General features: G+C 39.7%; 1 protein-coding gene across 7 annotated transcripts in view; it reads left to right on the top strand.

Annotated features, from left to right (window-relative positions):
- The window catches only part of Dclk2 (doublecortin like kinase 2), a 135410-nt gene that overhangs the window by 13829 nt on the left and 108688 nt on the right, over positions 1-12893 (top strand). For all 7 annotated transcript variants that reach the window (XR_002377490.2, XM_021157286.2, XM_021157284.2 and 4 more), the window contains exon 2: positions 1564-1895. Coding sequence is in view for 6 of the 7 variants with exons in the window: in XM_021157286.2 (XP_021012945.1) it covers positions 1564-1895 (332 nt within the window). In the remaining variant the exon portion in view is untranslated. The remainder of the gene's footprint in view (positions 1-1563; positions 1896-12893) is intronic.

Here is a 12893-nt window from a genome sequence, read left to right as displayed (position 1 = left end):
TATTTTAAAATATACAACTCAGTATTGACATTTTTTAAGTCATCAAAATAATTTATAATAGTTAAATGCCTCTTAAATATACATGATATCTTCTGAAGCTAGGAGTAATATGCACTCAACCAATTTTTAAAAACTATTTGGAACATTAAACATGGTAGAAATAGTAGAAAATTTCTTATGAAGTCCTCTATGAAAGGAAATTGTGACAAGTTCCTGATTAGACAGAAACCATTCCAACTCCAAGGCAGAATACACAGCGTAACTGTAGCTTCATAGAATGAACTGGATAGTGTTCCTTCTGCTTCTGAAATAACATATTCTTTATGACTTATTTCTCAGAGTAAATCTTAGCATGCAACCTTGCCTGTCGAAAAGTCAATACTAAAAGAATTGAGTAGGTTATGTATTTCTTGGAGGAAAATTACAGCTTTTTAGTATATAATTTTAGAAATTTTGGAGTGTAGAAACTGTTAGATATTGATAGACAAGTTGGCAAGTAGTATAACTTTGGGGATGTTCTTAATTAAAGAAAAGCCTAATTAAGCTTCGTGAGAAGTGACTGGGTCATTGTAACGTAACATCCACTCTCATGTAAGAGGTTATAGAAAACTTTGTCCGTTTGAGTTACCGTTTATTTTACATTTCTATTTCTTCAGGGCAAACAATGCCTGCCTGCAGTATGCTACTTTGAGGAGCCAAACCTTTCATTTTTGTAGTGCTTCAGTAACTGAACAGATGAGGCGACAATTGAGTGTTAATTAGGCCAACTGTGTAAAGATGTAGCCTTTGCTGTTTGATTAGGACTGAAATAAGAAGGATTTTAGTCGTTTCTTTTCATGTGTATATTTGCGATACAATGATTTCAATCAGAATGCACTACTTATTTATGTTTATTTTTGAGGCAGAATCTCACTGTGTAGCTTAGACTGGCCTGAAACACTCTGCCTAGCCCCGCCTTAAACTTGATGACAGTCCTCCTACCTTAGCCTCTTGCTGCTAGGATAAGAAGCGTGAGCTACCATACCCAGCGTGAGCCCAGGACCCTTCCCAGTTTGTAGCTCAGGCTGGCCTCGAATTAATAATCCCTCCCCTTCAGCCTCTTGAGTAGCTAAGATCACAGGATTGTACCATAGCACCATGGCTGGCCAGAATGAGGTTTTGTGAAGAATAAATTAATTAGTGTGCTTTTGGAGTTAGGAAGTCCTTTATAATTTAGTTACTTGCTCTATTTAATTCTGCAGCCAAGGATACTGAGACTAGAAGTGTGACATAATGACTTATCAAAAGTGACGCATTTGGGTAAAATAAGCCCAGATCTCACTCTTAGTTTCTGGGCTTAGGGGTTTTCACATCTCAGAAAAACAGTCTACGTAATTGAGAAGAAAGGGAGGTTTGGAGAAGGTTAAAGGAAAAGGTTGTAATGTAGCTTTTCCTGTGACCCCCACACTTAAGGCTTGGCTTGTAGGTCTCTAGAAGCTCTTGTTTAGATATAATGGATTCAGGTCTACTATGGCCAATGCTCAGAGGTCTGATATTATGCTAATTATTATTTTTGATTTTTAGGTGAAAGTTACGTGTGTGCCTCCAACGAACCATTTCGTAAAGTTGATTACACCAAAAATGTTAATCCGAACTGGTCTGTGAACATCAAGGGCGGTGCCACCCGCACCCTGGCCGTGGCCTCTGCGAAGAGCGAGGTGAAAGAAAGCAAAGACTTCATTAAACCCAAGTTAGTGACTGTGATTCGGAGCGGAGTGAAGCCTAGAAAGGCCGTGCGGATCCTTCTGAATAAAAAGACTGCCCATTCCTTTGAGCAGGTCTTAACGGATATCACCGAAGCCATTAAACTAGACTCAGGCGTGGTCAAGAGGCTGTGCACGCTGGATGGAAAGCAGGTAAGTGCTTCTGCCTGCAGCTCGATTGTTGATTATCTTTGTGGGTATTTGAAGAGATGCCTGGAACTTGCTGTGTAGTCCAGGCTGACCTTGAACTTGGGATCTTCCTGGTCCTGCCAAGTGCTAGGATTAGGGTGTGCACCATGCCCAACTATTGCAGTTACACATTCCACAGAATGTCCTGGTCTCCTGGAAGTAATCCTAGTGGATTTTTTATGAAGGATGTGTGTGTGTGTGTGAATTAGCCTTTAGCATAAAAAATATAAGGGGCTTCCGTTTCTCCAATTATCTAAGAACCCACTGTATGCCTCTTCAGTTTGTAAAAGGAAAGATGAGAATTTCTGGGGAATAATATAAGTTGCAGTACTGTCCTATGCTAAGTGAGACATTATCCAGGAATAATTATTGACTAGTGGTTGTTACACAGAAATAAAAATTAAAGATATTTAACCTAGTTAAGAGTCTGTTTTCCTCCGTTATAGGTAAAATGGAAAATGCATTTCATAAGGAATTTGAATTCCTATTTGCCACAGGAGTGTCCAGATGCATTATTTCTGCAGGAACAATAGAGGCAGTTAATCAGCATTTCTGAAAAGTGAACTATTGGCTAGAAATGTGGGAGTTGGATTACAGGAACACTGTATCAAAGAATCCAATGTGCTCTGAAGGGTTGGGCACAGTATAAAAAAATGAATAGAGATGTGAAGTTGAGTGTTGCCAGAAGTTGATTAACGATAGAGGCTTCCAAAGTGTATTTTCCCAGATTGCATGAAACCAAATCATTTATATTTGTATTAAAATTTTGGTTTCCAACATTAAATTTCTTCATTTTTGTCTCTTCCCCCAACATACTTTATTTTTAAACTTTTGGATCTTGTGATGCTGCTAATAGAGAGACCATCAGAGAAGTGTCTTCTGGGAAACATGACTAAACATCTAATTGTCTAAGACCAGATCTAGTGACTGGGTGCTTGCTACAACAACTCCTGAGAATTTCATGTAGGTTCTAGGGCTTGGGAGTTAGCTCAGGAGGAAAGTGTGTATTCGCTGTGTTCAGGCCCAGGGTTCAATCCTCAACAGTGAAAATAAATAAGAAAGTTCAGGTGTGGTGGCCTCATCTTTAATCCTATCTCAAAACAACAACAAAAGAAACACACATAAAAAAAAAAAAAAACAAACCAAAAACCAAAACCAAAAACAAACCCCAGAGAAACAGCGGCAGCAACAAACCCCCAAACAAAGTAACCCAGAAAAAGAAAGACAGAACAGTAGATTCTGGGTTATAGCAGAGTAGGGTGAGATTAGAATGCTGGAGTTAATGATCAGATAGCTTCACAGTATTAACGAAACAGACACCTGTGCAAAGGAATTGCTATCCAGCACAGTGGAACACAAAACAACCCAAGATTTACTTTACATGTATGTGAAAATAACAGGAAAACAAGATAAGGTGAGTTAGAAAGGTGGTGTTATGGTAGACAAGGGAGATAGGAAAGAGACAACTTTTCTTTTCTTCTTTCTTTCTTTCTTTCTTTCTTTCTTTCTTTCTTTCTTTCTTTCTTTCTTTCTTTCTTTCTTCCTCTCTCTCTTTCTTTCTTTCTTTCAGCTCTCAGTCTTTCTGTATGTCTGCACACCAGAAGAGGGCAGCAGATCCAATTACAGATGGTTCTGAGCCATCATGTGGGTGCTAGGAATTGAACTCAGGACCTCTGGAAGAACAGCCAGTGCTCTTAACCGCTGAGCCATCTCTCTAGCCCCTAGACAGTATTTAACACAATCTAACCAAAAGAAGAAGTAACCTAAATATGCAAATTAGAATACAGAAAAATATGGCATAGCTGGTTATGATGGCACATGCCTGTAAACCTAATACCTAGGCAGCTGAGGTGGGCAGATCACAAGTTCAAGGCCAGCCTGGGTTTATATTATGAGTTTGAGGTTAGCTTGTAGCAAAATGCCCTGTCAACCTCCTCTAAACACACACATACACACGCACAGAGCATAAACATACATGTACACTCAGAGCACACACACAGAACACATATACACATACATACAGAGCACAAACATATACACAGAGTACACACACAGAACACATATACACATACATACAGAGCACAAACATATACACAGAGTACACACACAGAACACATATACACAGACACTCAGCACACAAATACACCCATACACATAGAGCACACACATACACACACACACAGAACACACACACACTCAGCATACACACAGAGCACACACCCAACACACATACATAGCACACACCCAACACACATACATAGCACACACACACCCACACTGAATAAAATGAAAGGTGATATACAATAGAAATTGCAGATGAGATTTCAAAAATGAGGACTCAAGATTTGGAAATCTCCAAATGAATGACATTCATGGAATATGTAAGTGAAACAAAGTAATTGGACATTTGATTGAAGTAGTAAATATTGAAATTTTAGTTGTTAGCCAAAAGAAACTTTTCAAAAAAGTTTTACTTTAGGAATGTACTTTTTTCCTACATAAGTACTATATTTATATCATTTCCACCTCTTCTCCCCCTCCTCCAACTCTTCTTGTGCCCCTGCCCACATTCCTCAAATTCATGACTACTATAATTATTGTCATACACATTTCCATATGCACACATCCCCCACCCCCACCACCCCCTCCCAAGTCCCTTTAGCGTTGTTCATTTGTATATGTGTTAAGGGTTGGCCACTTGGGAAAAAATTGATTCTCACTCTGATTTCAGCTGCCATTCATTGTCTATAGCTCTTCACCTAGGGATGTCAACTGGGTGGAGTCATTGTGCAGGTCTTGTTTAGGTAGCGCTATGGTTGAGACTTCATGGGTGCGGTTTTCTGTCACGGCTAGAAGACACTAGGAGCAGGTGTCCTGGGTCTTCTAGCTCTTAAAATCTTTCTTCATCCACTTTGACTTTCCTGAGCCTTAGGAAGGGGCTACATTGTACTAATACCAATTGAGGCTGAGCACCCATGCTTGTTTGTCCAGTTGTAATTAAGTCTCTACTACAAAAAGGAAGCTTTTTTTTTTTGAAGCATAAGAGTTACACATATCTTTAGGTTATACGAGTAAGCATTTAGAATGTTGTTAGGAATTACTGAGTTTGGAAAATGGCAACTCCAGCCATGGGGAGGTCTGTAGTGCTAGGTATGCCTTCTGTCCTACTGAGTGGAACTTAAGTTCTGTTAGACAGCTGTTGGGTTTTTCCACACTAAGAGTGCCTTTCTGTCATTATTGTACCATTGGGGTGTCTTGCCAGGCAGGTCATTCTTGTGGTTTGGAAGCTCCGTAGCTGGCAGGACTGTTGGGCGCTCCTTTCCTTCAGCAGCTTACTCAGCAGCTTCAGCTGCCACTTGGGGAGGAGGCTTTCAGGTCCACTCCAACTTTATCCCCCCAAGTCCTCTGTCTGAAGTGTGTGGTGTCTTCAGCAAAAGAGCTGAAACTATCAGTTGCTATGCTGAAATGAGAAAGAATTTCCTAAGAATGAAAGCAGTGGGAAAAAATTTAAAAAGTAGGGTTGATTGGACTGTATAAAAATTAAAATTTTCTGGATGTCAAACAGCAGATTTATGTTTAAGTTATAATGGCAGCTTAATAATAAGGGGACACTGGAAAAGTAAGTGAAAATCTAAACAGTTTGAAAAAATATGATATATACAGTAATCATTAAAAATGCGTAAACTAACACTGAAATGTTTCCAGGACTGGGATTGTGACTCAGTATAGAGTATTTGTTTAGTCTGAGTGAGACCCTGGGATTTATTCCTGATATCACCCAAAAGTGCTTCAGTTTTCTTTTTGTGCTTCAAATTGATAGGTTTTTTTTTTTTTTGTGTGTGTGTGTTTTGTTTTGTTTTAAGAATAACAGCAATGAAGTGGAAACTTAAGGGTTCTTTGGAAAGTCAGTTGTGTTGGATGGTGTTTTGCTGGGGCAGACACGTAAAGGACTAGCTGAAGTGGACACAGGTGAAAGGCTAAGGCAGACAGGTGAGGGAATGTTTCACTGAAGAAGATACAGGAGAGGGCGTTCTGCTAAAACAAGCACATGAAAGGACACGTGATGAAAGACTCTTTATGAGCAACACAAGTTATATTGGGCCGCCTTACACTGTGTCGTTGAGCTTCATTTGTTGGGACTCAGAGAAACTTTTGGGTGGTGTGCTATGGCTTCTTGCCGCTTCTGCAGACTTGGGATGATTGGCAGAGCTCAGACACATGCACTGAGGCAAGACCCTCTGAGGACATGATGTTTGGAGAGGGTATAAAAAAGATGTTGCTTCAAAGAACCTTTCTAAACAGGTTCACTTCCCCTACCCCCACCCCATGCTTTCTTTCCCACTACCTCTGGTGGGTGGTGGGCTAAAAGGGAGGTTAAGGTGTTTAAGGACCATCATTAAAAATAGTTTTTGTGTTTTTTTTTTAAATTAAAGTTAGAAGTGTCCACTGTTTTTGAATGTGCAGTGATTTGGATTTGTCAAAAGAACTGGAAGTATAAATTTTATAAGCTTTGAAAAGCAGTGTGCTAATTTGTGTAACTCAAAGGTCTGTCTCATAAATCACATTAGAAATTTATCCTAAGTAACCTGAGACACAAACATACATTGTGTGTAAGAACTTTAAGTCCAGCATGGAATTGGGGAGATAGGTTGCAAATACTTAAATCCCGAATGTCAAAATAGTATCCGTGGCATTCCGTGGAACAAACGCCTTTGTACTGGCCGTTCACATGTATGTTTGCAGAAATCTTTTAAGATTGGAGGAAAATGCTAATGGAAGAAACGAGGTATGAACTCTGTATGTTTTGTTTTTGATTTTGCTCACAGGAAGGATGGAAAGGGTAACTTTTACAAAGTAATTCAGAGGGATAAAAATTATCATTGCTGTCAGAACCCGAGGCTGACCCTTCTGATTCCCTGTAGCCTCCTGAGGTCAGGCACTTATAGAAAGTTACCCTGGAAGTATTGGCAGAGGTCTTGGGATGACAGGGTTACTTTGTTACTGTTTGTTGGTTAGTTGGTTTCTCTTTGGAGCTAGGGTCTTGCTGTGTGGCCCAGGTTGCACCCACCTGCCTCTACCTCATGGGCTGTGCTTACAAGCCATGCCCTGCCATGCTGGGATATTTACATTGCTTTATGAATATACATATTTTCCATGTGGAAGAAAATGTTTTCAAACTTTGATGTAATATTTAGAAAAAAAAAATTACAACCTTTACTTTTAGACATACTAGTTTGGATACTACACTCTTGGGATCCAGGCCGCTCCTGAAGAACTGCTGAGGTTTTTCTTGTGAGTTAACACGGCACAGTAGTTGAACTTGATATTGTCAGTGCTTCACATCTATTTCTGTTTGCTGTGTGGTTTAAGTAGATAGAGCATTAACTCTTGCTTTAAAATAACAAGCAATTATCATGTTTAAGATCAGTGAAAACCTTTGTGTTCATTTTGACTTTTTTTTTCCCCATAAAATGGCATTTTTCTACGGGTTTGTTAAACACCCCCCCCCCTTTTTTACCCATTTTTGAGATAGGATCTCTATGTGGCCCCGCTGTCCTGGAATTCTCTGTTTACTAGACTGGTTTTGAATGCAAAGAGATTTGCCTGCTTCTGCCTCTCAAGTACTAGGTAGGATTAAAGGCATGTGCCACTATGCCCAGGCCCAGATCTAACTACTTTCTACAGTGTGTGTGTGTGTGTGTGTGTGGTGAATGGTTGTGTGTGGGGGGTATATGTGGGGGGGGTTGTGTGTGTGGTGTGTAGTGTGTATGGGCGTGTATGTATGTGGTATGGTGTGTGTGTGTGTTTTTATATGTATGACAGATTCCTCTGAAGAGAAATGAGAAAGGAACCTAGATATGTTAATGATCTATATATCAGTATACCATTTTAGATATGTTAATGATCTACATCTATATACCATTTGAGACTGTCTGTGTTAAATCTTTTATTCCTAGTTTACTTACTACCCAAATTTGTTTGCATTTAAAATTAATTGGGTCTATGACACAAAGATAGAAATTGATTTTTTTAAACAATTCACTATAAGTTGTCACTGATATCATCCCGAAAAGCAGACTTTTGGGAGGTCTTGCTTTCTTTTATGGTACTGAAGGCTTTGGGAATTGAACACATTATAGGAAATCATGTGACAGCAGTACTTACGTTCTTGTTACAATATGCCTTACATTTTTCTTCTTTCAGAATGTTCACATTTTCCTGTTAGTTTTGACTTCATTTATAAAATGTGAATTTGTTAGTAACATTAGCTTGTATATTTAAAGTCTTCATAAAATTACTTAAATCATCTTTTAGGATTTCATCTAAGTTGACTTATAGGTTCTAAACCAGCAGTGATTTTTTTTTTTTTTTTTTTTGTCGTCCCTAGGGGACATAGAAGTATATCTGGAGTCAGTTTTTTGTTCTCACAACTAGAAGTGTGTATTCTTTTTTGTAATTTATTTATTTTTATTTTATGTAAATTGTGACAGTTTTGAGCTGCCTTGGGAATTGAACCCTGGTCCTCTGGAAGGGCTGCCTGTATTCTTAACCCCTGAGCCACATCTCTAGCTCTAGAAGTGGAGATTCTGTTGGTATTTGGTCATTAGAAGCCAGAGTTGTTGGTAAAGGTCCCAAGATTCACTGGCAGCCGTAGTACAGTTCTTTGGGCTCCACATAGTGCTGAGATTTTAAAGTCCTGGTAATGGTGTTATTCAAAAAGAAGTAACTCTGTGAGTATTGACTTTGTCAGTAGACCACAAGCTGAACTTTAGAGCGTACATGCTACAAGAACATCTGTGTCATCTAATGGGCACATACGCTTTGGTGTACTGGATGTCAGCCTGTCTTCATTGTGTGAGGGTTGAGTGTGGTTAGGTAGTACAGCTTTATAAATCCTTAAGGAAAGATGTCCTAAATGCTTTTGTCGATATTTAAAAAAAAGTTCAGTGCCAAGCATCACGATTTAATCTTAAGTATTTAGTACTTAAAAGCAACCATGGTGTAATGGTCACCGGGAAGCAGTTAGCTTGGTTGTCAGCTGATGGGTTTTTTGGGAAGTGATTGGAACACCCATGAGCTTCCACCTCATCAGTGGATTAATTGGTTGATGGGCCCACAATTTGATTGGCCATTTCGAGATGCTGGAAGCTAGCACAAGCAATAATTTCTTGGGCACATTTCTGTGAGGTCATGTCTTGCTCTCACTTCTTATCTCTCTGTTACCTTTTGTTGGCAGAGGTGAACAGTCCTCTCTGCTGTGTGCTTCAGCCATCTGTCTTGACTCAGGTCCGATACAGTGAGGCCAGCCGATCATGCACTGAGACCCCTGAAATCATGAGCAAAACAAACCTGCATTTCTTTACGTTGTTCTTGGGTATATTTTGTTTGGTACAGGGAGAAAAACCAAATATACATGGTTTTCAACATCACTAAAGTTGGATATAGCTCAGTAATGGGCCCCAGGTTCCATGCCCAGCACTGCAAAAGGGAAAAAGAAAAAGATAAATGAAAATTCTTAGTGTGCAACCCATGTATTTATAAACAAGTTGACTAGAATAAATGATCTGTAAAGAGGAATACTGGTCGTTTCATAATTTTATTTAAGCACATGGTGAAATTTGGTTAGTTAGAACCAAAGCTTTGAACTTTTAAACAGTTGTATAGAAAACAAGGCCTTTCAAACATTCTTACAGATAGAATGCCTTTCTTGTGAGAAGTCACAGTGGCAAAGTTTTTTTAAAATTTTTCTTTTTTTCCTGTTACAGAACTCAAAGATCCAGATATAACTTTGTCCACATATGTGAAGAATTCTAGCTTTTAGCATTCCCAGAAACAGCAGAGTTTAACATAAAAGAAACATTTTATAGAATTTTGGAACAAGTTGATTCTTGTCATGGGCAGAGGCAAAACAGACTTAGAAATTGCTTGCAGTTGGCGTTTTAGGGTAAAACACTTCCAGACCGTAGGCCCACTGCCAGCCTTGGGATGCCGTGTGCTATGTCCCCTTTCGCCATTGCCGTGTGGGCCTCCATCCTAGGAGCCATTTAGGGTTTAGGAAGAGACTTTGATCCTTGCTTTCGAGAGGCTTAGTTACTACGTGGGTCAAGCAAGTGGCCCAGCAAGTGGCCAGCTGGTTTGCAGACCCCCTGCTGTTTCCAGCCTTCACCTTTGGCTCCCTTAATTCTTCCTTTTCCTGTAGAAGTTCTCAGTGGTAGAGCTCTTGCCTGGCAAGTACTCAGCCCTGTTGGTTATTCAGAGAGCAAAGGTTAAGCTCAGCCACACCCCCTTCGTTCTCAGCACCTGCCTCCTAGAAGAAGGATAAATTGAGTCTAAATTAAAAATTGTTTCATGAAGAAAAATAGTTGAGAATTCATGCGTGCTCTAAGTAACCCAGTGTAACTTTCCAGATTTAAAAATTGACCTCATGTGTTTGTTGATGTTAATATAGAAAAGCTCTCCACTCAGAACTGCAGTTTTTCATGACTCTCCTCCTTGGGTATTTTTAGCACTGTTAATTGTAGTGTGATACAGCTGCCAGACTCAGCCTCTGCAGTTGCTCTCACCCGCTTCCACAGAGCTTTAATGCTATGGGCTGAGGAAATGCTCATCATCGGTGATGCAGCCAGCGCCTACCCAGATGGACCACACCTGCCTTTCATAGGCGGTTCAGGCTCTTGATTGAAAAGTTTTATTCAAAAAATTTTTCCCCGTTTTGTGCTGGTTTATGGTAGGCATCTCTAAGTACGAGCATGAAGACATTTGATTATATTTAAATATGTTGTTCCTGTGGCTTGTCCTCACACAGGGTCATTAAAATGACATTTCAAGGATGAGTGATAAGTATCGTGTATGCGCGATCGCTCACTGATGCTGCTATTATACGCACAGTTGTATTTTTGAAGGTTTCTTCTTGAGCACCTAATCTCTCATAGTTGTTGGCTTCCCCAGTTCCTGTTGTAAAATATTATGGCTGAACAGTTGAAAATGGAAATCAACTTATTAGTGAGCCAGGTATCAAGGCCTTAAGACTGTGAACTTGCCAGCCAAGGGCTGAGTGTTGAAGTCAACAAGCCTTTGAAAATGTGAATTAAAAAGGTCTTCTTTTTACATAAAATAATGTTTGAGTGAAAACATTCAAGTCCACTTAGGTAAATTGATCCAAATTTTAACATCCTGCATGCTTCTTCACTTAGTATTGTGGTCCATATTTTACCTATGGCCAAGGATAAACATCTTAAGAGTTTTAGAAGCTGAAAATGATTTACTTTTCTTGCAGAACATTCCTCCTTGGTAGTATCAATCAATGTTGAAATAACTTCTCAACCTTCTAGGAATCAGGAATTGCAGACAGTATAATTTGTGCCCTAAGGAGCTTAACTAAATGGTTTGGAGCCCAGAAAATATAAAAATAATTTGATTTAATATAGTTATTCCCTATGTTATAGGACAGAGTTTGTGAGAAATGGCATCCATTAAAAAATGTTAATGATAGTGAAGTTAATAAGATGCTGATCTTAAGTGCCAGGCTTTTAACCCATGTTTATTTTTCAAGATCATCCTGCGGTCGGTATGTGGTCATACCCTTCCCTGAAGAATGTTACAAAACATATTCAAAGAAAAACTTTAGGAGTGTGTGTGTGTGTGTGTACGTACATATGGTTATGAATGTTCACATGTATGTGGTCACAGGCATTCATGTGTGTGGAGGCCTGGAGTTCGTGTTGGGCCTCTTCCATAGTTGTTCTCCACATTATGGACTGAGGTGGGGGAGAGTCACTGAGCCTGGTTCTTGCCTTTTGGCTGGTGTGGCTGGCCAGCTTTCCCCCCAGAGACTCCCTCCCTGACTGCTTCCTGGGATTGCAGACAGGCCACTGTAACTACTTGACTTTTTTGTGTGGCTTCTGGGCACCCAAGTTCTAAGCTTCCTTCCTGTGTGGCAAGGGTTTTACCTGCTGGGTCATCTCTCCAGTCCTCAAAGAACTTTGTGACTTGGACCTGAGGTTACCATCTTTGATGTAGCAGTGTAGCTCCAGACTTCTTTGCTTTCAAAGCTAGTTTCTGATATTCAAAGGATGATGTCTTTTACCACTTTATAAGCATTCCTAATTGTTTTCCGGACTCTGTCTTATAGCACAGTTTATTTACTTTGTCCTGAATAACTTACCAACATTTCCAAAATCTATAGTAACTCTGAGAAAATGAAGCTCGACCCTGTGGCAGTTTGAATATAAATGGCCCCCATATATTCATATATTTGAATACTTGGTCCCCATTTGGTGGAACTATTTGGGAAACTAAGAGGTGTGGCTTTGGGAGGAGGTATGTTCTAGGGGTGGGCTTTGGGGTTTTGAAACCCACATTCCCAGCTAGGCCTCTCTCTGCCTCGTGTTGTCTCAACATCTAAGCTCTCAGCTACTGCTCCAGTGCCACGCTCTGTGTCTGCTGCCGTGACCCCCACCAAGACGGTCGTGGATTCTAACCCTCTGGAGCTGTGAGTCCTCAAGTTAAATGCTTGTTGTTAGTTGCCTTGGCCATGATGTCTTCTCAGCACTAGAACAGTAACTCAGACAGACCCCATGAAGGATATTCAGTGACTGTCGTGTAGAATATAAAAATTCTGAGGATGTACTTACTGAGTCTCAAAAAGGGAGAGCAGACTTCAACACTGAGATCTACCCTCCATTTATAACTATCTAAACCTTGTTATGTATGTAGACAAATGCAATAAATAATAAATGCCAAAACAGTATGTTCTGGTCCTAGGATTGTGGATGACTTTCTGGTAAGTTTTCTTACTATGTTTATGTAATAAATTACATTCAGTGTCACCAGATCCTGGGTAGTCTCACCAGAACTGAATATCACGAGAGTGGACTCACAAAGAGCCAACTCACCTTCAAACTTTATTTGAAACTGGCCAGTTGTCTTTTTTTTTTTTTTTTTTTTTTTTTTGTGGTTTTT

This window comes from Mus caroli, chromosome 3 (genome assembly GCF_900094665.2).
Source record: "Mus caroli chromosome 3, CAROLI_EIJ_v1.1, whole genome shotgun sequence".
NCBI lineage: Eukaryota > Metazoa > Chordata > Mammalia > Rodentia > Muridae > Mus > Mus caroli.
This window is presented reverse-complemented; position numbering and strand designations above follow the sequence as displayed.